General features: G+C 38.5%; 1 protein-coding gene across 4 annotated transcripts in view; it reads right to left on the bottom strand.

The window, feature by feature from the left end:
* myom3 (myomesin 3) overlaps window positions 1-27805 on the bottom strand; it is a 61087-nt gene that overhangs the window by 19500 nt on the left and 13782 nt on the right. For all 4 annotated transcript variants that reach the window (XM_067509856.1, XM_067509859.1, XM_067509857.1 and 1 more), the window contains 15 exons: window positions 26697-26854; window positions 25979-26071; window positions 25560-25648; window positions 22946-22990; window positions 19471-19611; window positions 19218-19379; window positions 17408-17549; window positions 15526-15725; window positions 13621-13674; window positions 12085-12212; window positions 9607-9790; window positions 7607-7781; window positions 6496-6617; window positions 5538-5725; window positions 1549-1675 (listed from right to left, as the gene is read on the bottom strand). In XM_067509856.1, the coding sequence (XP_067365957.1) occupies window positions 1549-1675; window positions 5538-5725; window positions 6496-6617; window positions 7607-7781; window positions 9607-9790; window positions 12085-12212; window positions 13621-13674; window positions 15526-15725; window positions 17408-17549; window positions 19218-19379; window positions 19471-19611; window positions 22946-22990; window positions 25560-25648; window positions 25979-26071; window positions 26697-26854 (2008 nt within the window). The remainder of the gene's footprint in view (window positions 1-1548; window positions 1676-5537; window positions 5726-6495; window positions 6618-7606; window positions 7782-9606; window positions 9791-12084; window positions 12213-13620; window positions 13675-15525; window positions 15726-17407; window positions 17550-19217; window positions 19380-19470; window positions 19612-22945; window positions 22991-25559; window positions 25649-25978; window positions 26072-26696; window positions 26855-27805) is intronic.

Genomic DNA, 27805 nt, shown 5'->3' with positions numbered 1-27805 from the left:
CAGAAATGTTACTCACTGTAACTTAAATTAAGAGCAATGCAATAATTTGCAAACTATTTCAAACTACCTTTGACTGTGAATAGTACAAATACAACATATAAATTGTAGTACTTGAGAAATGTGATTGTTTTTTTTTTAAAATTGCTATCAGTTTGTTGCCAGCAACACATCGTAAAAAACTTGGGAAAGGGGTTACCACCGTGTTGCATCACCGCTTCTTAGCACCCAAATCTCTCTAAAAGCCATCCTTTTACTGCTTAGTCACGACGGTGCAGCTGAGAGAACCGGAGTTTAACATTGTCTCCTTCTTCAGTTCTTACTGTGCACTTACAGAAGCAAGCTTAATAGGCAGCAACTATTGATAATCCATAGATTCCCAAACGGTTCCACTCTGGATTTTACAGGGTAGACGCAGATTCAGCTTAAACGTTAGTGGAGATTGGGTCTTTCCTAATATAACTGTACCTTTGCACTTCAGTATATGATCACTTAGTGCCAGGTAATTGGCAGTGTGTCCCTCATCAGTAAAATGTCAACACATTTAACCCACATACTGCTGCACACTAGTCCAATTATTGACAGCAGGCCATTATGATGCACCGCCCCAGATAATGGCATGACGACATTACATAAAAAAATCTGTTCTTCTTGATATGACTAGGATAAGGATAATACCACATATCTCATCTAACACTCTCCAAATAAATATCATCAAAGAACTTGAGAAACGTGTTTCATTCTAAGCCAATCAAACTAATTTCCAGGAATGTCTCTTGTATGACCACACTCCTTTGCTTTAATCTGTATTACTGCATGAATGATGCTATATTTACTTGTTTTACAAATCAATCTAACAATTATATTTGTATTTGCAAGACTAGGGTGTTCTCATAAATCAGGTGTGACCCAGTGAGCTCTAATAACCTTCCACACACTTCACTTGTCGTTTTAATGTGTATTAGACACCGTGACAGTCACTGGAAATACCTTACACTAGTGTCCTAGCTGGGAAATGACTACTTGCTGAATGGAGTCGTCCTCCACACAAATTTCAGTTTATTTGGGAGTTTTCGGGAGCTTTACTCTACAGAGATTATGCTCTTCCGCTGCAGGGGGAAAGTTTCTCGGCTCACCTTAAATATGCGCCTGTAAATGTTTGAGATGATTGCGTAATATCAACACTAGTTTGGAAGCCAGAGTTGGTTCAATGGGCAACTTACACAAGTGTGCTGTGGAAACTTTACCTCCAGTGCACACACTGTACACCAAAAAGCATTTTATACTCAAGTAGAAGACACTATGTGTTAAACTTTTGAAAAGAATACACCAGTAGGTTCATAGATTCTGGATAGTTTAATAAGGCAAAAGGGTGGGATGACTTTTCTAAGCACGAAATGGAACTTTTGTGATTCCATAGAAGACAAATTTTGAAATGTTTTTTAATCTGGGTTCTAGCATGTAATAGCACTAAGCGAGATATTGTGCTTTGTTGTATTTGTACATTTTGCAAAGTTATAAACTTTACGTAAACAGGCATTTTCTCCTCACCTGGCTCTGGCATTGTCCATTTCTCACACAGAAAAGCTTCACTGGCCTCAGACGGCTTCCCAACACCGACCACATTAGCAGCAAACACACGAAACTGGTAGAGGTGCCCACTAGACAGGTTGCACACCTGTGGAATTGATGCAGCATAAAACATCTGATAAATTCCAGCAAAACTGGTTCATTGTGAGACTTGTGGATTACGGATTAGGCTACGCAGGGCCAAGTGTCCTAGGGAGCCAAAGCCCCCTAGGCAACAGTCTCTGCAGGAAAGGACTGTTAACCAGAGATAGAAAAAATACACAAATTAATTTCTCTAGTATTCTTTCAACTTCAAGTTTGAGCTCTATCCATAGAAATGGATTAAGGTTCTTAAATCAAAGCACTTCATAACTGCAATTTTTCATCATCCATTCTTGATGCTCTTGGATGTATATTTTGAGTTAATATCCTGTAGGAGTTGCTATGAGCTGGTACCAACAGTGGTATTAACTGAAGACAATATTCTCCTTGAGACATCTCTGCGACCTATTTATCTCTCAGCACTTCAGGTCATTTTAGCAGATCTTTGTACAAGTGAGAAGTCAACTCCTTTTAGAGCTTCCACTTGTCAGGAAGAACAAAGGACTGTTTCAGTGAGCTGTGAGGCTGCCAACACTTTTAACCAAATCTGTAAATTAAAAAGTGTCAGTTCTCACCTTTCCAGACTCACGCATAAATTTAACTTTCTAGCTCTGTTGCTGCTGCCACAGCATTTTTGTCTGAGCCCCTGAGACACTTTTGCTTTGGGAACACAACAGATTCCGCTGTATTGATTTGTTCATTGATCTTTGACTTTAAGGCCCTTATCACCTACTTGTACAGTTGTGAACTTGCGCTGCTGCTCTCAGCACTGTGCCACCAACTAATTGATATAACTAGAGTGAATTTGACAGCAATAGCAATGGCTATCTAAAAGCCCTTGTCCCCACATCTACCACCCCTGTTATTATCTAGAGGACCTTCTTTGACCGCATTTATGTTGAACAACAGCTTTCTTATCAGTATACTGTGTCACAAAACATACACAGGTAGTCTGCAAACAAGAAGTGGAACAAACAATCTGTAATCCACTAGATGGCAAACAGGCTCAGTTTGAGTATTTCACACATATTTTTCATCTTTCAAAAGGTAAATTCCTGGTTTTACATTTGGTTGGAGCATAGGTGGTAGAAGTACAAACTCAAACTCAGATTTGTTTGTCGAACTCTGTCATACAAGCCAACCAGCCAGTCAACCTGGTTGGCTTGCCTGGATAGTCAATCTGTCCAGGCTAATCTTAAACTTTTGTCCACCAAAATGAAATCAGTTCATCCCATCCCATTCAGTCAGACCAAGTGGATGTTTGTGCAAATTTTGAAGAAATCCAACCAAGGCGTTCTGAAGATATCAACCTGAAAACAAAAAGCCTCTTGCCAAAGAGAGCCCCTTGTTCAAAGACATGCATGTTAGGTTAATTGATGATTCTAAATTGCCTGTAGGTGCAAATGTGAGTGTGAATAATTGTCTGTCTGTGTATGTCTCTGTGTGTTGGCCCTGAAATGAAATGTCAACCTGTTCAGGGTGTACACCTGCCTTTGGTCCACTGAAAGCTGGGATAGGCTTTAGACCAAAATAAAAATTCTAATGACTGCCATTTGCATCCAGCAATCCAGAAACTCCGTTTAGATGTAGAGACTGCACTTTTTGAGGATGTTTGGTTTCAAATTGCTCATTTAGCCCAAAAGGGGGAGCTGCATGTTCTTACCAGATACATTCTTCTGAGAATGGGGTCTGCAATCATTAATACCCCTTCATTTCTCAACATGTGGGGAAAATCTTGATGTACAGTAGTGGACTCCTTTTCTTTCAAATTGCATTTGTCTTTGTTCTCCCCAGGAGCTAAAAACAACCACTCAAACATAACACATTTGCACAATGTCTAATTACAGAGCACCTGTAATCTCCCGGAGACAGGTTAAAGATTTAACTTTTCTCTGGGTCTCCATGGACACTGCTTGTTGCCTAGTGACACAGCCAATGTTGATGAGAGAGCTGTAGCCAATATTTCAGTTATTTTATAGCAACTGCTAAATTCAGAGAGAACTTACTCTCAGCTGGCTGTACTGTATAATAGGTCCAACAAGCCTAAACTAATGTGCTTGATTGTAACAGTCCTGCAATGTTTCTCACCCACATAAAAGTGATAATGTAAAGTTTGTAGGTTATGGTACACAGTACTGCATTACACTGAATTGTGTTTCTGTTATTTAGCCCTTCCCTCTTTGGAAAAAAAATGTAATGGATGCAATAGCATAAACAGCAATTCAACAGCTCCACAAAATTGTCTTCCAAAAAGATTACACGGTTGAATCTTTCTAAAGCACTGTAAGCAAAAACCGAACCATCTCATTTTAATGTGAAAGCGTTGATGCAGAGTTACTGGAGTTTACAGCATTGATTGAAAATGACAACTGAGGGCACATTATTTTAAATACATTATAAAAGTAATCTCTTGTAATGCCGACAGAAATCCCTGATTGTGAGATCATATTGTGAATATGAAAGATAGGCAGATAGGATAATTCTGCCCGGATAGAGACACAAATAACATGGACATTGAAATAAACAATATCCAAATCATTGCTGCGCTGTTCTTATAATCTGAAACAACAACAAGAGCACGTGTGGGGGCAGCTGTGTTTTTATCTAAAAGCTAACACAGTGATGCTAACACACTCAGTAGCCTGTGAGCACTGTGAGGGTCATGATTCTTGACCAACTCAAGATTGGTCAAGATTGTTGACCATTGACAGCGATGCAGGTCGATCCTCCCATTGTATCCTGATTGTTAACAATCGGACCGGCGACTGCAGTATGTATGTTTGCAGCACGCCGTGTCAAACAGAGTACTGGGCAACACTGGGGCCCTCTTCACCCTGGATACCACAGACTTCAGCTATCAGAGTCTTTTCACCTTCAGAAATTTTCTGATGATTCTGCCATAGTTGGGTGTGAACAGAACCATATGAGCTCAATGTGACAAAGACAAAGAACCTGGTTGTAGATCTGAGGAAGGCAAAGGCACTAGTGGCTCCAGCCACTAGTGCCACAGTGTGGAATTTGTAGAAGATTATAAATACCTGGGAGTGTTTATTGACAATAAATTGGACTTGGGTAACAACACTGAAGCCCTCTAAAGAAAGGGCCAGAGCCGTCTCTATGTTCTGAGGGGGCTCATTTAAAATCTGTCGAACCATGCTGAGGATGTTTTATAAGTCTGTAGTTGCCAGTGCTATTCTGTTTTCTGTTGTGTGCTGGGGCAGTGGACAGAGAGCTGCAGACACCAATAGACTCAATAAACTGATCAGAAGGGCCAGTGACATTGTGGGGATGGAGCTGGACACTTTAACAGCAGTGTCAATTAGAAAGATGCTCTCTAAGCTGCGAGGGATAATGGAGAATTGCTTCCATCCTCTGCACGACATGCTGGTGAAGCATAGGAGCACTTTCAGTGCAAGACTCACATTACTAAAGTGCACTATTGAGCGCCACAGGAGGTCAGCCCTTCCTGGGGCCATCAATCTTTATATATTTAATTTTTATTTTATTGTCATTTTATGTTTACATGTCAGGTTCTTATTCACATCTTTCTACTCTTTCTTGGAGCATCTGGGATGAAATCAATTTTCTCTCTGGGATTAATAAAGCATTTCTTATTCCGATTCTGAAAGCTAACATTAGTCTTTACAAGATTTAATGTTAGCATTCTAGCATGATATGAATTAGATCAGAGCACTCCTGCCAAGAGATGTAACCTTTCAGAGAAAAATAGTCATCATGAACTCCTTAAGGTGCATCTTCTGATAAACAAGAATGTCTGCACCAGACAATCCACTAATCCAGTATGAACCAAAGTGGTGAACCAACTTATGCTGCTATTTTTAGAGCAATCATGTTAAAGCTTTACTGACCTTAAACTGTCTCTCCTTGGCAGGCATGACATTGACCTCTCTCCACATTTCCATGCCCTTTTCTCTCTGGTCCAGGTAGTATCCACGTACAGGAACCCCTCCGTTACAGGCGGGTGCCCTCCAGCCCAACACCATCTCAGATTCGGTGCATAAAAGCAAGGCAATGGCAGATGGAGCAGAAGGAACACCTGGAAGAAACAGAGGGAGTTTTAAAGCGACAAAAAATATATATTTTTGCTAAATAGGCCAAGAAATACTAAAAACTCCCCTCAGCACCTCCATCTCTAGGCCTACATAAAATATTCTGAAAATGAGAATGATAGCAATATTCAACTCGTACTAGTTGACAAAAATGTAATTCTGCCAAGAAAAAAAATTGGATTCAAGCTACTTATCCCCAGGTAATGACAGAATAGATAAGAGAATATTCTGACACTAAATGTCAAACAAAATGAGTCATCAGTGTAGTGTACTTTGAGCTACAGAGAGCATATCATTAGAGACTGCATCTGGAAGCAAGAGGGGCCAGTACATCACCACATTAAGAGAAACCATTTATTTTATGTGCAGTCAATCATTGCCTGATAGTTATCTGGTGAAGGTCAGGTGATAAAACATATGGACGCTGACATGTGAAAGAAAATTCTTGCTAATATTCTCTGAAATCAGGTCAAAACACCAAATATACAATACATCCAGTTCACATGCTAAGAAAATATGTATATTTTTCTAAAATCTACATTTATGTATCTGTATTTTTCGACTTGAAGTGTCAGGTGGATCTACAAATACTAAACCATTGCAAACTGATACATTCAACGCTCGTTAATTCATCGAGACCACTAACTGTCTCAAAGAGAGACTAACTATTGCTCAGTTAGTCAAAACTTCAAATAATTTGCAAGTCTTAGATACTTGAGTTGTGTCCTGACAGAAATGAAAATTTCCTGGCACTCACAAATGGCTGCTTTGACGACGATGGGACGAGACTCATCTGAATAGTTACTGTTTCCAGCTCGGCCCACAGATTTCACCCTAAACACATATTCCTTTTGAGTCTTTAGACCATGGACCGTAAATCTGAAGAGGAGAGAAAAAGGTTTATGCAGAGTAGATGATCAGACACCATCTATTAAACCAATGTGCTTCACATTTCCAGCAGAACATTGCTGATTAAGCAGCACTGTTATAGTGGTAAACATGGCATCAGAACTATGTGATAGTGTCAGACATCAAATTGTTTTGTAAGGAAAGAGGGGCTTTCTCAGAAGCACAACTTGGATAGATCAAAGGATTCTAAGGGGAACAGTACACTGCACTCTAAATCACTGGATCAGTTGTATCCAAAGCACAATCAGGCCCCAAAAGTAACCATACCATCACAAGATCGACACAGCTTAGCTTTGTTCACTAAGGGATAGAAAAGCTATTTCATCACAGATACAGAATTTGCGAAATAAACAATGCAACACTCAAACCAACAAGAGTACAGTCAAGAAATGTCTATTTATCTGTGGTTTTAGAGGATAAGATTTACTTGATTATCTACTTGAACAAGTCTATGATAAGTAGATCAAATTCCTTTGACCTTTTGTGTAATGACGTCCACATGAGCAATGTCACAAATTTGCTTACACACAAGCTAATATTTTTATATAATTGCTCAAACTTTGATTTGACATGAAAATATCACAATTCAGTGCAGTCTCACACGTGTGAACTCCACTGTCACTTTTTTATTAAAGCCACTGGTTTACGTTTAAACAAAGCAATGGGTATTTGTATCTAAATGTTGTAATAGGTTTAGCAAAAAGGGAAAAGTGTTGATTAATTCACAAGAAAAAAGCAAAGATTAGAGAAAAGTCTTTCTATATGATTTCCAATCCTATTTATGAACTCACAACTTTTCAGATTTATCTTGTGGCCTCTTTTGCACGTCCCCTTTGGGGAACACTGATGCAGTCCATCTACTTACAGTAGCAAAGTGCCAATTATTCTTCCTACAGCTAACCAGAAATATGACAACAAATATCAGACTATTAAAATGCTTTATCATCTGTCACCATTACCTGGTTTTGGCAAAGGGCTTGTTGTTAACAGTATTCCAGTCTTTTTTGCCAGTTTCATTGTAGTAAAGGTAGTATCCCAGAATGTCGTCTTTTTCTTTGGGCTCCTGCCACTGGAGCAGCACGGAGGTGTCTGTGTCTCTGAAGGCCATTACAGAGTGAGGTGGAGCTGGCACAGCTGATGGGAATCGGATGAGACACCATCAGCAAAAACCACGAAAAGTTAAATAATTTCATGAAATATGACACAAGACATATTTTGAAAAATTCATATCGAACTCTCATCCAGAGATGCACAGAAATCGAAACTGTGACGCCACATTAAGTTTGTGTTTTTGATGTTAAACTACTGAGCAGTGATGACTTCCTCAAATACAGCAAAGACTGTACATAAGCAAAGCTTTATTTCATTTGAGCCTGGTGGCCCTACTGATTTTTGCTTCCTGTGCTCCTAGTTTGAAGTGAATGCATATGAATAGTATTACACTTTCCTTCGCCCCCCTACGGTATAATAGTTAAAATATAAAACTGCTCTAGATGATATTATCTAGGGGAACGTTAGAGCCCAGATGGTGTTATATGACCAATATTGGCCAACCTGCTCCTCTAGGACTGGATGAGTTTTCAGCTAGCAGTGGGGTATTTAACACTGAGAAGGCAGAGGGAAGTGCAATACCATTTATACTATATGTGTACTACACAAACCACGGGCAGTTGAAAATCGGTGTTGCCTTTTAAGTGCTTCTACTCCACTGGAATCCAGGGTTACATATTAAATACTGATAACTATATTTACCTGACATTTTGCGTATAATTATTAAAAGAATAATTTTAACCAGATCATAAATAAATATTATATCCTACTATTAATAAAGCTACCTATTAAACTACCTATTGGAAAAGAGCAATACTCTAATCTAAGTACTTTACCTTTGATACTTAAAGTATATTTGACTAATAATCCAGTGTCTTTACTTACAGTAAGTACTATGTTGAATAGTTGAATTGTAATGTGTTTTTACACAATGGTTTTACTACTTTTAACTAAAAAAAAATACTTCCATCCAACAACTCCCATAGCAGCCGTGGTGGAAGATGTTGATTGTTTTTAATACTAAACACTGACAGGATCTAAGACATGAATCAAAAATACCCCAGACCTAATCAACTTCAAGTTTATATATTTACATTCATACTATAGTGTTATGTTTTAGTTTTTTAAGGCCATACAAATGGTATATAATTTATTCCTACTACTGCAAATGTATGTTTGACATTGCTGTAACCGGTGCCCCCTCGCTTCTTGATAATAGTCTCTTATTTATTCTTTCATGCTGTTAGTGACACGCAATAATAGCAACAATAGGTTGACAGTTACCTATGCGCTTTTCTATGCTATGTTGTATAAACAGTTTTAATTATTGTTTTGTACTCTAATAATAACCCCTTATTCTTATGGACTACTGTCTGGGGCAGTGGTAGTCTAAGTGGTAGAGAGGTGATTGAAAAGTTGCCGCTTTAGATACATGAACAGGTAGAATTAAAGCCTTTGAACGAGGCTACAAAGATCAGACTGTGGCTGTACAGTATTGGGAAGCTTCCACATGTGAATGTGTTTAAGTGTGATCGAGACTTTTCTGAAGTGGCCACTTAGCAAAAATGACCCCACATAAATGAAGGTAAAACAGCCATATGTGGAAATAACATAAAAGCTTTACTCTACTGAACCTTAGTACTGCCAAACACATTGACTATTCTTCTCAAACTGTGCACTTTGTTGCCTACTACATTGTACTGCAACATAAACAGGCAGATGGTTTCACAGGTTGTCCACAAGTCTCCAAAACACAAAGGTGAACATCCCATAATGTATGTCTTTGGCAAATCTGTGTATGCACAACTTCAGTAGGTACAGAACAGTAGGTAAAAGGAGTAACTCTACAAAATGTAAATGGCTTTTAAAAAAGGCTGAATAATAAGTGTGCAGCAGCACATTCTCGCACCTTGTGGCTTTCCCAAGGAGATCGGTTCGCTTGGCTCAGAGGGGTCACTTACGCCATGCTTGTTGATGGAGCGCACCCTGAAGCAATACTCTTTGCCCTTGACCAGGTCAAACACTGGGAACCTGGGAGAGTTTACCACCAAGTCCAGACTGGCCAGCTCCCAGCTGCTTTTCCCTGCCAGGGACTGATACAAGTACAACATTAGAAAAACACAAAGAGATGTTCTCAAGGACATGTGCATTATTCAGTGTTTTCAAATATGCTACAGGATTCAAGCTGCACAAGAGTGAAGGACTGCCAAACACGTTGCCCATAATTCATTCCAGTTTTGTACCATCACTTACTCTGCAGTTAAATGGCAATTTGTCTTGTTTTTGGAGCAAAACATTTAGCATACAGACAAGGACAAGGAGGAATAAAGTTTGGCAGCTTAGTGTGATTTACAGAGAGAAGGGAGAAAAATAAATATATCCTCAGATTCATAAAGACAGAAAATCTCCAGATAGGAAGAAACCGTAGGCAGACATGCCAAGATACACCCCCAAACACGGTCCACTGCAGAAAAACCAGTGACTCATCTTGACAACCTTTTCTTCACCTTTGTCAATTAGTTGCTTGGAAGATGGTGCAATATAATACAAATGCATTTACTTCTCTGTTCTTCACCTGTGTATAAGCATTATTTTCCGTTCTGACTCCCCTTTTTTAAGAGGAAAGACTAACAATGCAACAGGATATGTCAAAAAGTTGAGTGATTATAAGTTGCTTCCTCAAGGGCGAAAGGGATATTTGAATGTTCCCTTTATTATATAAATGGAAGTTAGGAAGCAGACTTTAGTAATTTCAGATGCCTTTGACAGATTTGACAGTTTTATTACCCCAGTAACTTCCAAAAGTCCAATAAAAATTTATTTCCTGTGGCAGTTTTCTGATTATTGGAGCTAGAAGCTGGGTCCAGGTTGATATAACAGAGCCACTGCCTCTTTGTATAGAACAGGTCATTCCTTTGATGTGTTGGAAGAAAACTTATTATTATAGTTATTTCTGCATTTTTTGAACAGCGAGCCTTTTTTCTGCCGTATTCATTTTCCATTTTTGATACCTAGAATGCGTAATTAAAATAGCGATTGTGATTTAAAACCAAAATATTCTGTAGTTTGGATTTATTTTAAACCACACACAACACACAGAGAGTTTTAAATCGGTAGAAAGCAGAAGTAAGCCAAACTGTGTGCCATGTATGGGCAATATCAAAGTTTGCTTGCCTTTAATGAGTTATCAAATTTCCAGTTAAACTGACACCACAGTGGTGCAAGAGTCCATTTTTTTTTCTTGAGGTCTCTTTAATGATGCTGTTGTCCGGAGCCTGCTGTTAATTTGGCTCATGCTCCAGCACTGGACCTTCGGACGTTCTGTGTCCGACTCTATTAGTAGTATTGGGTGATGGTTTATGTTTTCGTCTTTCCTACACTAACTGAGACTTAAAAGCAACACAGTTAGGGCATTTTCCTCTTCATCGCTCCTTTACACATCCTCCTGAAACACAGGCATCATTAGCTTTAATTTGGAGTCATGTTTTTGGCGACCTGATGGATGTAAGTTTATTATTGAGTGTCCACCAACTCCTGAGGGAAATATGCCTCATTGGCTGAGTCGTTAGTCCTGCTAGTTGTTAACCCTGTCAGCTCTATTTAATGTACACATTTTTCAGCCAATAAATGATACCTGCTGAATCAACACTATGAGAGAACTTTAAATAACTACAAATAACGTGGGTGCATGGTGCTTTTGAGACATCGGTGAACTGATTTGCTTAATCTTAACAGGGATTTAGCCCTGTTGTTGAAAATGCAAATCACAATTCCTATAAAGAGACCATTTCCCCAGGGAGGGCTCCAGCACTTTAGTTCATTGAAAAAGTACCAGAAACTTTTGTGTGGAAATGCACCTATTGCTGCACAGTCTGACAAAGAGAGCCTTAAACATGTCTGGAAATGTTTTAGAAATCTACTTGTGGATGTATACAAGAAAGCAACAGGATTTAAGATTTGTCAGAAACCCCTTTATCACAAATCATAAATCACCAAAGTGCGCTATATTCTATTAATTTATTATATCCTGAGTTAAAACGTCTGACAAGAGACAGAAGATCAAACATTCAAGCAGTCGACTCACAAATCTCAGCTGTCAGGCTTTCTATTAATGCAACTTTCAAAACCTTCCATCAAGTCCAAAACTTTATTGCCTTTAAGCAATAATAAAACTTTCACCAAAAAAAAAAAAAAAAAAAAAAGAAGAACTACATGTGCTGGATTAGCTACTTGAAGCCAGTTTTAAGTCTCTGAAAGTTATTTTCTCCTTTCACTGATACGACCTAAAACTAAATGCTGGCTCTGAAGTTAAAAATTATTGTAAAAACATACGGATTTCTGTAGTCAAACAAACCCTCACAGTTGTGTGGGAGTAAAAAAAACTGACCCGTTCCACATAGAAAGTGAGCGGCTCCCTGCCTCTGGGTTCAGGTTCGGTCCAGCTCAGAACCACATAGGTGTCGCTCACCTCGCAGGCGTGAACGTTTGTGGGAGGGAAAGGAATTTTGACTTGACCTGCAGAGCAAAGAGAGGAGGAAAATGATGATGAGGAGGAGAATGATAAAAAAAGGTGAGAACAAGGTCATAAAAATATAAGTGGAGTCCAAAAATGTGCCGGATGAGGTATTGCCTTTGCTTCTCTTTTTGTTCAAATCTTTGCATCAGGAAATTTTATGCTTTGTCCCCAGAATTTGAGTTCAGCACACAATGGGTTAGATTTAATTTAATAACCCCAATCTCACCTTCATTCTTAATACATAGTACACTAGATAATGTATAATCAAATTAGCTTGAGTCAGCACACTTTCAGTGACAATACAAGTCAGACAAGGACAAAGGGAGTTTTCAGCTCTGAATCTGTGTGCTTGTTAGTGTCTCTGTAGGTCTTGTCTCACCCAAAGAGTAGCAGAGCTGCAGTGTAGATCAGAGAGGGACTCCAGAGCAAAGAAAGTGCAATGAAATGAAAAGACGCTGATCTGGTTGAGCCAGCAATCCTGAGTGTGAGTGTGTGTACAGTGGAGTCTGTAGGGAGGATGAAGTAGTTTTCATTGTTGTGGCTCTGCACTCTAGCACAGTGGATTTGAAATGAAACCAAGGCTATGAGGTTAAAGGGCTGACATCCACCTTTGAAAGGCATTTGTGGATGTTTACAGCCATACTAGTTGAACAGTGTAGGATTCAAAGCCCTTTTTATGCAGAGCACATAACAGCACACTGACTGGTCTGGCTGGAGGAAACTTGTAAGATACTGGTCTTATAATCCTGTGAGACCATTAGACTGAGGATGCATCAACTATCAGGACTTTTTCACTGAGATAAGCCAAGGTTCATCTGTCTGTGGCACAGAGGAATCGTCAAACGACCTGTGATAAATTGATTTGTCAGTTGGTACGATGAGAACTAATTAGATGTAAAACGTAATATTGGCAAGACCAATAATTATTTGAATTATTTGTAGACTAATTGACTTTTAGAAAAAGAAATACAGAACGTCACCAATCCTTGTAAACAATCAGTGGATTGAAATGGTCTCATCTTGAATATAAATACATTATAATATCACTGTTCCTCCTCCTGCTTCTTTATCTCTATCTCTCTGTGAGCTGCAGTGCCAAGGTTATCAGCCCTCTTCACAGGCATCCACACTACCTTAGGCTAATATATGCATTTACCAGGATCCCACCAGGGAGTGTTCATTCTTTGCACTTCTGAATATGGAAGAAATGCTCATTGCTTCAGCCACACAATTACTGCAACTCGTTGTTAAATATAATACAAAGATGCATTAGGCCAAGAGCCCGAGGCAACCTCGGGCGAGGAGGCAACAGCACCCAGCGTGCCAGAAAGCAGCGAAATCAGGGTGAAAATGTTCAAATGTCATCTTTTTATAGCAAAATTATGAAGTGAATCCCAGCATTCTCACCTTCTAGTTCATCTTTTGTGATGGTGATCGTCCTGCCTATGTCAACTTTGACCACTGAGAAAGGAAAAGATACAGAGAGAGGCAGGTTGGGGGCAGAGGGAATAAGGAGTAAAGAATAAATAGACATCAGGGTAATGAAGTTATAAGACAATCCATGATAACACTATTAGTGTTAATGTTAGAGGAGCAGCCACTGGTAAAACAACAAGAGACAGAAAGACCTATAGGGGTGAAAGAGAGCAGCAAGAATGGAGAGCAGGCCAGAGACTAGTCAACCCTCTGTCTGTCCTTCATCTGTGTTTAATGATCCACATTAGAACCAGAGCCCATCTGTCCTCCCTCTAACACACAGTCTCACAGTCCCACATCGACACGTTACATCTCATTTCATTGTTCTCATCCCTGCACTGTATAAAGTATTTCACAAAAGCTATCACCTTAAAAGAAATCCTTAAATATACCAAATGTGCCACTCCAGGATCCATTAGTTGCAGCAATGACTACCAAATCCTCCGGCTGTTGAAAATGAGATCCACATCTGCACATTCACAGCTGCTTTCCCTGGTAGAGCTGACTTTTTTGCAGGTGAGGGGAATTACCAGGCAGAATGAGTTACTAACACATTAATGATCCAGGTAAATGACAAATTAAAGGAAAAGTCAAGGTACAAGAGTCATCGAATGGTCTGAAAAGTGTGAAATTGATATGAATAACTTGCTGTAGCACCTGCTGTATGGAAGATTGTGGAGGGATGTATTAGTTCTCCATTGCCATTATCAAAACACCAGGAGCAAATTTGCTTTGGAAAAATAGTGCTTCTGAAACTCACAGATCTCAGTGTCCAGGAACAATAAAGCTGTTCTGAAGCTGGTGGCTCAAATGTGGATGTATTATAGAAAATGGATACTCCAGTAAAATGACACCAACTCACTTGAATAAAATTTGTTCACCTGGCACAGACTGTAAGCCAAAAAAGGTTTTCCACTGCGCAGATTTAGTCCTACAATGTGAGCTCCACTGCACATGTGCATTACTGTTTCCCTGGCTTGACTGGCCTCACTTTTCTGGGCTCTTACGAAGTTTTACAAATGTGAAACTACAATGAGTTAAAGAAGATGCAATAAATTTTGTTTTATAGAGAAAATATCTTTAGCACACAAGGGAATTTTTTATGTTGCAATAGTCAAGCAATGGCTGTTAAATCCAGCTCTCTTAACACATGTTTAAGCCTAACACTTTGCCTTTAGCCATGCAAATTTAGTGCAGACGTAGGAAATAAATGATACATGTCCTGGCATAGATCACTTATTTAGCATTAACTTCCCTCAACACAGCTCTCAAAGATGCAGGTGTGCTATGCTAGTGCTGATTAGAATAGTCCTGAGCCTCCATCTCCCTGCACCTTCAAAAGGCTACATGTGTAAACCTGTGGAGTTCTGCTTGAACATTGCCTTTTGACAAATAAACCAAGAGCCAAGAGTTTTAAGCATGTATTAGTTATACAAACCCACTGCCAACTAATTTACTGAACAGATTTGGTGACTGTCCCAAAGTTATCAAATTTTACTGGACTATTCTTTACATTACTGTACCGTTGTTTTATTTAAATCCCCCCAAATCCTTATATAAACTGAGAAGAATGACATTCCATTTACTAATGGAACTTTTTAAGATGTAGGAGCAAGTAAACAGAGGTGTTTTGTAGGCTACTATAATCCTAGGAGATTACTAGATGTTTAACAAATGCTGAAATGCAAATTTGCTTTTACACCCAAACAAAGCTATCCAAACAGGTTATCCTGATTTTTCTATTCAATTTAATACGCACATGTGTGTTTGTCAAGCTGTGGTGATGTAAAATTTCCCAGAGTTTTTTTTAAAGGCAATTTCATAAGCGAGTGTTACCCATGGTTCTGGTGTGTTCCAGGGGGTCTGCAGTGAGGACAGGCTCGGTAGCTTTAGACGGGCGTCCAGCACCGGCCTTGTTAACAGCACGAACCCGGAACTGGTACAGAGTTCCCTCCTTTAGCCCAAACACAGGAAAGTGGCACATTTTCTGAATATGTACATTGCAGCGCACCCACTCGCCATGACCAATGTCATATCTGAGGAAGAAAAGAAAAAAGAAAAAGAGATAACTCCGTGCTAATGATGTAAGAATCAGCAGTCCACTTACATAATTTAAGGCATAAAAGAATCAAATGCATTTAAATAAGTAAACAAAGCAAAAACACACAATTTTAGAACCACTTTATGTGCAGTCTCTAGTGTACAGCATTATAAAACTGACTATAATGCATTGTAGCCTGCGCAACAATATATCTGAATTAGTAAAAACCCACCAAGGCCTGTGATTGTGACCGGAGACCATAATGTGAAAATAATGGGCCTCCCAACACAGTAAAAAATGATTTTTTGGTTTTAAAGGAAACCAAGAGCTCGGATTATACAACATGGATAACAAACTGTTGGCACTTGCAGTAAATAGAGACCAGAAAGAGTAGAGTTTTCTAACCACGAGGGGGTTGCTAGGGAACTGGAGGTTATTTTACATTTCTCTTCTCACCCAATAACCAATCACGTTTAAGAATTGTATTCAACACACTGAATAAAAAAGATATTAAGGCACAAACAGACTGAATTACAAAAATACACCAATGCAAACACACTTCATGTTGCCCTGTCCACACACTTATTACAAACTCCACTGACACACACAACACACACACACGTACAGGATGATCCTGATTGATTAGTGTCGGTGGTAAGTGAAGCTGTTTTTCTCTAGGAGCCTTTGACTCTGCTATTAACAAGTGTTGAAGGCTGATAATTACCATGTACACCATCCATCTCATGTGAATGCAGCTAAATGGATTTTACACTACTGTTAGCCGCCACCACCGGCATCTCAATCTAATTCTATCTAATTTCCACAGCAGCAGAACACAGCCTTGTTGGCATTGTTTATCGCCTGCTAATATAAGTTTGTATATTTAATATTAGTGCAATGTAACAGCCATATTTTTGTGCTGCATAATAAAAGGCAAATCATGTTTATCAGTATTCTTCTACTGCCACTAATCATCTAAGAATACAAAAACAAAAATCCCAAGTTTGGCATTTCAATCGACTATATGTAATGAACAGCACATATTACAGTAGTGTTAATTATTATTATGTTTTACTTCTTCCTTCCAATAATCAATTGATTGTTCATCTTCTAAACATACAGAATAGCAAAAGAAATGTCTTTAGGTTGCAAAGTATGTTTATGTCAGCTTAGGTTTATTAGAATTATGTGACACTTTGACAGAGTCCTAGGTTATTCAAGAAAATAACTGATAAATTAAGAGTTGATAAAATGAAATACTAGTCACCAATTGTGACACTATTACTATATATAAATATTTGTATTTTTCAGCTGCTTAAAACACTTTTTCAATTTCTCTGTTGACTCAAACACCATTGCCCCAGAGTCTGTTTTTTGTTATCAAAAGATTATAGTCAAAGTGACCACGTGATTCATACATATTGTCATGCTCATCTACGGTCTTTTTTTAATTCTTTAATTGATGTTTTTATTTTTTTAGAAAAGTCAAGATTGATGCGATAGTATTAGGAAAAATAGTAAGAAAAAAGTAAAATTGAGTGCTAGGAGCACATGATCCACGACAGCTAGGAAATGGACTTTCTGGTGTGATTCTTTTGCTAATTTCATTTTCTATCTTTTCTAAGGACTTAATTTCCAACCTTAGATGACAGTTTGTTTTACCAAACTAATCCTCACCTTTCCACATAATACCCCTCCACAGGTGAGCCTCCGTCAGCACTGGGTGGCTGCCAGGTGAGAAAGACGTAGTCCTTGTTGACGTCAGATACCTGGACGTCCAGAGGTGAGGCAGGACCACCCAGAACTGCAGCTGACGCATCTGAGGAGAGAAGGTCATTAAGAGATACTCTGGTATTTAAAGTAGGATTTAAAAGAATAAGCTTATGAAATCACCAACAATTAGACACAACATTTTCTGTGTCACAGAGAGAAAGGAAAGTATAGGCAGTAACAGGTTACTACATGCTATTGTCTGCTAAAACCTATTTGCTATTAACTCTATTCTCTGTTTCCAGATTCTCAAATGTAAAAATGTCCTCCTGGTTTTTAAAAATATCACTATAATTTAAGATTATATGCCTTTGGATTATCATAACTTTTGGCTTTTCACTTTCTTCTTGCATTTTATAAACCAAAAAAATTGCTTTATGAATTCAAAAAACTGTTGCAGCCCAACATCTCATGCTACTGAGCAGATAGTGTGTAAGATTACATCCAGTGTAGGTGATGCGACAGAGAAAAGGGGAAAAAACAAATGAGGAAATTATGCTAAGCGGATTGGAGTGATAGGATGTGACATGTTCCCAAATCTTTTTCTTGGGGCTAGGAATAGATGGTTTTTTTTAAGACTCAAGTCAACATCAAGCACATCTCTTTCCTGTTTTGGATTTGGATTTTCACGCTCTCTCCAACCCCTTTCCTCCATCTTTTTCCTCTCCTGTACCTCCTATTTGGAATGCAGACATGACGGCTGAACAAAGGCGAAAACATACATGCAGAGGAGTTGGATGACTCAATAATTATCACCTCCAGCTGTGGTAAACTTTTTTTTTTTTTTTAAATAGACCATTGCAGGAGGATTCATTTTGGATTAAAGTGTGTGTATCTAGACTAGTATGTGTTCATTTTTGCACATCTTGCTCATGAATGAAACACACATCATACAGCAACTGTGGCTGTTTAGGTGCAATACATGAGGAAGCAGTGGGATATTATTTTTAAACACATACAAGCTGCACTGATACATTTCAAATGTTTGATGAGTCAAGTGGAAGTTATTCTTTGGTTTCTTCGCATGCTGCAAACAACGTACAAGAGAATGTAGCAGTCTGTAAAGAATATATAGTTTCATTGACCAAAGTTAACAAGCCCTCTCCTGCACAACAGCTTGACTGATGGTGCAATCTCAATGTATGGATCAGTGTAGTACACTGACAGGAAATGAAAGTAGAACTAACATCTGGTGAATACAAATTGTTTTGTGTGAAGGTTTCAATGGAAACACCATTTATCCAGCATGGAACGGCAAATGATGATGGTATCTTCAAAAAACATGGGTATTTCTGTTTGCAAGGGTCTCAAGTTCACTGTCAAGCATTTGTCTTTTTTTTTCCTTTCAGAACGAAGCATATCATTTCAAAGACACTTTGGCAGGTTGCTTAGTGAGAATATTTAGAGAAACGTCTGATGTGATCTGACTGCCATTTACAAGAGTGATACAGTGGCCATGAGTGAAGGTGTATAAAGTATAAGACCACCTGGTCATACGGCAGCAACAGAAAGCCTATGAAATAAAGTCATGCATTCACAATATTTAGTCATGGTACTTGTTTGAAAATAAACAGACAGTATGTACAGTATTAAACAGTCACACCCTGGAATGCACTAACTTGTATATCTGGTGGTTCTTATATATCTATAAAAAAATAGCTTGACATTTTGGGACATATATGGCCTGCTTGATTCACTGCTTTGACATAATCCTCACCTTTGACATAGACAAAAGCACTGTGTTCCTGGATTCCATCCCAGGTCCTCAGTCTAGCAGTGTAAACACCTTCGTGCTCCTTGTGTGCAGCCTTCAAAGTGATGCTGGCCTTTTTATTCGCTGTTTCTATGTCCACATTGCTGGACTGATGGAGCTGTATACCTGGAGAATCAAAAGTGACCCAAGAAACCTATAACTTGTCACTAAATTGCCAGAATGCTCGAGTGTATGATTTATTTTTTATGGTTCTTACCATCTCTGAACCAGCTGACATCCTGCTGGATGGGCCGCAAATCTGAGGTGAAGGTACACTCCAGGGTGAGGCTGTCACCTTCCATTACCCATGTTGGGGGAAAGGAGGTGCCAAAATGTGCTTCCTGTTGAAAATGCAAGGCTAGGAGAGAAAGGGCAAGTAAACCTTTAGAAAAACACAGGGCTGTAAAGTTACATGATAATAAAGACATAAGAGAGAAGTAAGTGATGTAGAATTCGCAGAAAGTAGAGGATGGAAAACTGGAAGAAAAGTGGCAGGAAAAAAGTAAAAAGTAACCTTAAAAAGGAAAATGAAAAGAAGAAGTGCTTTCATCATCAAAGTGTGTGGACATTCTCAGTCCTCACTGGTGCTGGGATAGATTGAACTGATAGCAAAAAGTAGGTGCACTCCAGACACGGTATCACTGCAACTATAAATGAATGAATGAATGAATTAATATTGTCTAATACTTTCTAAAATTTAGACAGTTGTAATAATTTTGAGAGGATGTTGCACCATAAAATTGTGCAGACTTCAGTTGGACCACTGCAAAGGTAAGCAGCATGACAGGTAAAAAAGACAGGAATCAGGTTAGTGGCAGGCAGAAAAGAAGTATATGCTTTCGGATAGTAGAGTTTATATCAAAAACAGACTAAAAACTATTATTACTAAAATTTGTGCTATGACCTCTGTTTCTCATCTGCAATAACAAAACACCTTCTTTAACTCGTGTCATGAAGCAAAACTGAAATAACTGAGGGGCTTAATTAACTAAAAAGACCATCTTAATGAGACTGGCACGGTTACAGACAAAGAGACTCTACAGTCCTTTATCCGAGAAAGCGAGGAGACAGTCAGGAGGCGCATCCCCTGGAGGAAACAACAGAGGCCATCAGAGAAGCTTAAGGAGAGACAATTTCTTTTTTTGAAAGTGAACAATTCCTGACAAGTTATTCCTTCAGCTGCTATTCTCTCACTTGTCAAAGCACTGAAGCAATACAGCCTGGAAGTGAGAGTTATGTGTGCCATGAGGTCTTGTCAAATCCCATACTCAGGATGAATCTGAAAGACTATGACAAGTTTTTAATAATGATCTTGTTCTGCTAAGCAGTCCAGGCTATTACAAGGGCTTTGTGTGCGTACTTTTATTAAAACACACGAGTTTTAGTTTCCCATCAATCAAATGTTTAGACTCCTGCTTCTCTCAGAACAATGATAATTATGATAAGTTCACCACAGTTGTGGATTTGTTTTGTTAAATGACTGACATCGGAAATTATGATCTGCTACATAAGACATTATCAAATATAAGGTGCATGAACATTTTGTTTCTTTTTTCTTTTTTTTTGTCCTTTCGGCTTATCCCGTGAGTTCAGGGTTGCCACAGCGGATCATTGTCCCATGTTGATTTGGCACAGTTTTTACATCGGATGCCCTTCCTGACACACGCCTCCCCAATTTCTACCGGGCTTAGAGCGGGACTGCACAGCTGGGGAGGGGAAAGGGCTGCTGGGGGCTCAGTGTCTTGCCCAGAGACACTTCGACATATATGGCCGGGACTGGGGATCGAACCACTGACCCTGTCCGTTGACGACTGCCTTTACCAACTGAGCTACATTAGAATCTAATGTTTACAGCATATTTTTTAGCAAGTAGGCCCTGGTGCTATTACATGCTACTAAACCTTTATTTAGCTTTAGTAGCATGACTTTTATTCCCCTCATTTTGAATGTGTGAGGGAAAGGTTATGTGAATGTTCTTGTGATTGGTTGTCTGTCTGTGTATGTCCCTCTTTGCTGGCACTGAGAGACATGTCCAGGGTGTACCCCATCTCTTGCTCCATAACAGCTGGGATAGGCCCCTGCCCTCCACATCTCTGAACAGGACATTTGTTCACTTCTATAAATTCATTTCTAACTAAAATCTAAATAAAGAAAAAAAGTGTGGGTTCATGTGGTGTGGTTAAACTGGAGGTTCATAATGAATGACTTATAGAAATGGTGGCTAAACCTGCAAACATAAGGAGGTTTTTAGTTGGTGGTAATGCTTTTAAAAACAATTTTAGATTTGATTGATCCTATTTTGCAAATTAGATAATCTTATACATCTTGGTGCTCACATTGATGCCAACCCTTGGGGGGTTGATTTTAATATTGACCCTTACTTACAAATACTCATTCGCTGTTTTGACTTAAAATGTGCCATTGTGTGACACTAATGCCAATCTCTCACAACCTGAATGCAAATAAAATTTCTCATTGCCATTCAAAATTCAATATTGGCTTTTTAATTCACCCCAGTTGGTGCCTGTGACTGCTGTTATAATGGTTTGTTTAGCTTAGACACAAAAGTGATTTGTGTTACTCATTGTGCTGAGCCAGAGCTTTGAGGTTCTTAAACAACTATAGATCTTTGATTAATGGTGAAATCTAATCTCAGGTTATATGAACCTTTTTTATATATATATATATATATATATATATATATATATATATATATATATATATATATATATATATATATATATATATATATATATATATATATATATATATATATATATATATATAAAAAAAATTTCTTATAATGTTATATAAAATCAATTTATATAACCCCCAAACATATCACAAAATTACTTCAGTGGGCTTTACAGTATGTACAACAATATCCTTCTCCATCTAACAACCTGCAAAACAAATGAGGAAAATCTCCCCCCAAAAATCCATAAAACAGAAAAGACTGGAAGAATTCTCATAGAGAGCAACAGGATGTACAGATCCGTTATAGATGTCATACATCATGGTCATGGTTACAGCAAAAGAAAAACTACTTGGTTACTGTATGCTGAGATGCAAACAGCAGTCTCTCTCATCAAAGTTGCATGCTTTGCCGACCCACCCCTTTACCCAGAGGTCCAGACTTTTCAGACACGCACAAGTCATAAATCACATAGCCACTAGAGGTCCTTGTTCTAATGCATTTAAACAAATGACTATCACTGTATTCTGGTGAAAATAGTTTCTTAATTCCTAAAAGAATAGCACCATGGCTCTAATGGGTACATTTCTGATATGAATCATAACATTTCCTGATACCCACACATGGTGAAGCCTAATCTTAGCATCCTGAGAGTGCCATAGCTGATATAACATGTTCCACAGCTTGCAGCAAAACAGACTAAATCTGCAATACATAGCATGTCTTTGTCTCCCTACCCTGTCTTACTTAAACTTTACACATCCATCCCACACATGAAAATAATCTCCACTGGTGAACAAACACTGTCAACTCACTGCTCTACTTAAGTCCCTCTATATTTTTAGAATATGAGGTGCAGCATGTGCATGATTGTGGGGTGTTGCATCTTCAAAGCCACCCAGAACCTACCTCGTTTACTGGTGCAGGCAAGAACTTCAAAGGGTGGCAGAGAAAATGAAAGGGGACACTTTTCATTAGGCCCTGGCGTGAAACTTACCAGCGGTCTGCGAGTGCTCTGAACCAGCGACAGCTCCTTGATATGCTGAATCACAGAGTGGCAGAGCAGGACAGATTGCAGGAAGGCACGGAGGGTCCGAGATGGGGAGAAAAACAGAGAATAATATTGTGAAAATGAAGGAGAAAGAGATAGAAAGACCCAGCAGTCAGATCAAACTTGGCAATGCTGCATTTATGCAAGTCACATCAAATATTCCCTTTAACCTATTTCTAACAACCAAAGAAAGTCTGTGAAATACAGATGGCAAGCAGACGCCTTGAAGTGCCTCATTAAAGCCCTGACCACCAAAATGATCTATAAGACTGAGGACCAAATTTGTTTTAAAAGTGAAAAGAAAAATTATATTATGAAAGTCACAGTGTAAAAAGGCAGCGATGCTTATTGTAGATGTTATTGGTCAAGACTTATTTGAATCCATTATGCATGAGTGCTGCAAGAAAAAATCTGTTTTGCCTGATCATTTTAGTCTGATGTTAATCCAGTTATCACATTTTATAGAAACTAGTAAAATGGGGATAGAGAACTAAACTGTGCAGGGGTAAGAAAAAAATAGCATAAACTGAAGAAATGATTCCCTTTGGGCTGATTTTAGCAATGACAAGATCGGAAGCATTAGGAGGACGGAGATGGTGGAGGATGGAGCACAGATATGTAATCAAATTTGGCGAAGACACTGTCGGCACCCTGAGGGCATTTATGAACGTCTGTGCTATGCTAAGTAAAGTGAAAAACTGAAATACTGATTTTACAGTGTGAATAAAATTAAAGTTTTGAGGTAAAAAACAAATTCTAAATGTGATAACAATGCATGAGCTGAAAAATGTATTATATTACATTTTTTGATTAAGATCCCTTATATTTGATTATAAGATAAGTATAAGTATAAGTATAAGTACTAAACAGGACAGTTTGTCCTCTGATGGACAATGCACTGGGAATACCATTTCTAAAATACATCAAACATATTTCTGTACTGCAAACAGTTTTTTAATGACAGTATTGCCCAATATTGGCTTTATGGTAAGTTGGGCTTCAGTTCAGTTTGCAGTTATTGAATCTTTATAATTAAATTATTATCTTTGTCATGATGAAAAGATACCTACTTTTTGTTATACAGTACAGTGATTAAATATTGCTTAGCCAAGGTGGTACATCACAGAGATTCTCATATATCTCATCTAATGCAGCTAGTATTTCACACTCTAAATAACAGGTACGCACAATAAATATATGGCATCTGGTGTGTGAAATAGCTTCTTGTTTTGCTTGTATAATGGTTCATGTTTTTCCCCATAAAAGCTTAGGCTCTGGATTTTTGTGATGTCAGCAGAAGTGATCTTTTATCAAACAAAACATCTCCGTCTATATTGTAAGCTTAATGCTGTAAGCTTAGATAACTAGTTTGGCTAACAAGCTAGCTCAATAAAGCTAGAATTGCATTAACTGTCTAAGGTTATTTTAGGTTGTTATAGTATACCTAGCCTACATGCCTTGTGGAATCAGGTGTTAACAAACAGCACATACGTTTTTAAGTATATGAATAAAAGTAAAAAAAAATAATTTGTACCCCTTTTTGGAGGCGTTTTACAGAACTTACCAAGATCCCCAACTCAGCATTACAAGATGGAAGTCGACACGAACGGTTTTTACCACCACTCAGCTGCTCGTAATCGCGGTTTAAACGACGCGAACGCAACATGGCCCCCAACGTTCGGTACGTTCCTCCACCGAGTATCACAGAAAAAGTTTAGCTAATTTTCAACTAATTTTTATTTCTAATAATTGTGAATTTACCTTTACAGTGGGGAGGTTGGAGGTTGACGCATCCGAGGAAAGTGGAGAAACCGAGCTAACACTGGGACGGCTAATGATGAACAGGTGCGGCACCGGTCGTCTTATGCCAACAGGCCCTTGATGCTACGACTGTGGCTTGCTAGGCCTGACACACTTTTACTCACTGCTTATCAAAGGTTTGAAGCGCTAAATATGATATACGGCCAGATACCTGATGCAATATACATTTTAGAGAGGCGCTGTACAGGTTTAATTTAAGAACATTTTTTATTGATAGCTGGGATAACAGTTTGCTCCTGCTCCCAAGAGAAACCGTCTTCGCGGGAGCCGCATTGGCTGAGAGCCAACCGTAGATGGCTCAACACCCAACACCCACGGCTCCATCTTGGTGAGAACATTTAAGTAATTTATTCCACTTGGACATGGTGGTTGCACATGTATTTTTAATAAGTATCAATCTTTGGCCTTTTCGAATGCCTTCCTAGCATTATTGCTGCCAGAGGTGTTGATCACTGTGGAAGATTAAAATGCAAAAAACATTAAAAAAAAGGTTAAATAGAACCTGGCAAGTGTTTTGTTACCCTATAGACAGCTACTTTTATTAAACAACAACAAAAAATCACTCACAGTACATTGTTTCCCTATTGTATTCTCTTTGATTACATTGAACAGTTAACAGTTCTTTCTGAAATCCTGTAGTTTCAGTGCTGTTTGAGATGAAAACTTAATCCTTGAATTCAAGTTCTTGAATGAGTAGTTATGTAACCCATCTTTGTATATCAGCACAGAAATTACTCACAGTTCACCACAAGTGTTGCAAAGGTCATAGCTTCACCCAGGGGATTCTTGGCTGCCACTTTATACTCGCCAGCATCATCAGGAGTGCACCTAGATAGGATGGACATTAGATGCTTTTTATTCAGAGTTGAACTCTGAGCCGAAAAATGTAATCTGTGGCTCTTGCTGCATGTTTGTTGACAAGTATCAATGCTATATCATCTGTAAAAATTGACCCAAAATACAAAATCAAGAAGTAAAGAATATAATTTACTCCTTATTCTTAATTTTGTGTTATGCAGACCACTGTCAGCATTGGACACATGTATCTGACTCGCCCTTGTGTCTTGCTGAAAACCTCGTGCATATCCACGTGCTGTTCATTTTCAGTCCTTTGCAGAGATATTCTGTCTTGATTAGTGATTTGGCCTGATGACCTACCTTCTGATCTCCAACGAGTTGAATCCAAATGTTTGTTGAAGGCTGTAATTCCACGGTTGGTCAGAGATTCTCAGTGGCACACCATCTTTATACCTGAAGTAAACATTTAAACATAGAAGAGTTTTTGAAGCTTTTATTGGATATCAAAGCAAAGGTGAACTACAGGCTAAACATGGGTGGTTCACAGTCTTTCCCACTTATAACTTGTGTACATCTTTCACAGATCAAATGTTAGTTTGTTTGGAATCTATTACAACCAGAGGGTGCCTTTGATCTGTCATTCTGTCTTGTGCTGGGCATTGTTGAGGGCAGCCTTTTGCAGCTCATTGGGCTTGAAAGGCCTCATATGGGTTCGTGAACCACAGGAGTTGCGGGTTATCTGTATCTCAGCTCACGTTTGATTGAATGTATTCAGTTGAATACTGAATACACAGTCTTTATATCAGCTAGTTCTAACTTCTTATAACTTTATTATGTTTTTAATTGATTGAAGAATTGAATGATAATGTTAACTCCCATACACCTTGTGTAGTTATTCCCTGAAAAATTCTAACTTTTGGTCCTTGAGAATTAAGTGCTTTAATCAGTTCCAGGCAAGTAAAAGAACAGGTTGGAATGGTCCCAGTCTGCAGTGTCTCAGTGGAGAAATTTAATACAAATTTCTTTAAAAAGGAATTACAGTTGTTTAGTAGAGTTCTGCAGAAATAAAACTTCTTACCATGTGACCTTTGGGGGTGGAGAACCGCAGATGGTACAGGAGAGTTTGACCGTCATGCCCTCCCAGATTGTATGAGCCCGCAGAGGGATTGGAAAGTCTGGGGCCTTCTGACTCAGACGATCCAGGTACTTTATGTGGGAACATGCCTTCTTTTCTGCCTAGAGCACAGAGGGATGTGGGAAATAAAAGGCTTGTAAATAGTATTCTATGTTAGATAAAATAAAAAGCAACAACAGTATATTGTGCATTTGAAAATATATTGTAAACAGAGACTGAATAATCTGATGGATGTTTTCTGAGTGCAAAACCTCGGAGTACACAGGAAACTAATAATTTATATATATATATCTCCAAAGAAAAGGATTGATCTGTATATCAAAATTGATCAAACTAGGTCCCTCATGCAATAATGTTTTTCATGCTATATTTCTAAACTAATCCATTCCACAGCTTATCTAAAAGAAATTGTAGACACAAGTTCTGTGTGTATTTTCCCAAACGCACATAAGAAGGCAATGTCTGAACGGCATTATTTGTGAATGACAGCCTGAGAACTATAATTTAACCAGACAGACCGAACATAATAGATTTTCCTGCAGAGTACCAGTTACTGTAACTGACATGTGATAAACCAGACTTCACCAAGTAGTTCCGTTCTCATACTGAACAATTTGAATGAGTCATTATATATCATTATTGAAACAGTTTTTCAAATCCAGCAATTTTTAATTCTGGCAAATTAGCTCAATGTAATGCAGAGCTTAAGTCATAATGTCATATCTGGGCTGACCTCTATTCCATTAGCCCCAGTAATTTAATGTAATTTTTTTATTTACCCCAATCTTTGTGATTTTAATTGAATTGGGAACTCCAGTTCCCTGACCTAGTATTTATGTCATCATAACTAACATCATAACCTTGTTTCATCCATATTATATCTTTAAAACAACTCATCAGTAACTTTAAATGTTCAGTCTTCATGTCATTGTTTCAAAGTTGTAGCCAAAATCTTTGTTGAGGTGTTCACTTCTCTCCCTTCTGCTGTTATCTTCTCTGAATTGCTTGGCAAACATCAAGGGCTCATGATATCGGTTTGTTAAAAGGCGTTA

This window comes from Channa argus, chromosome 7 (genome assembly GCF_033026475.1).
Source record: "Channa argus isolate prfri chromosome 7, Channa argus male v1.0, whole genome shotgun sequence".
NCBI lineage: Eukaryota > Metazoa > Chordata > Actinopteri > Anabantiformes > Channidae > Channa > Channa argus.
The sequence above is the reverse complement of the archived record's forward strand: the minus strand, read 5'-3'. Positions and strand labels throughout refer to the sequence as shown.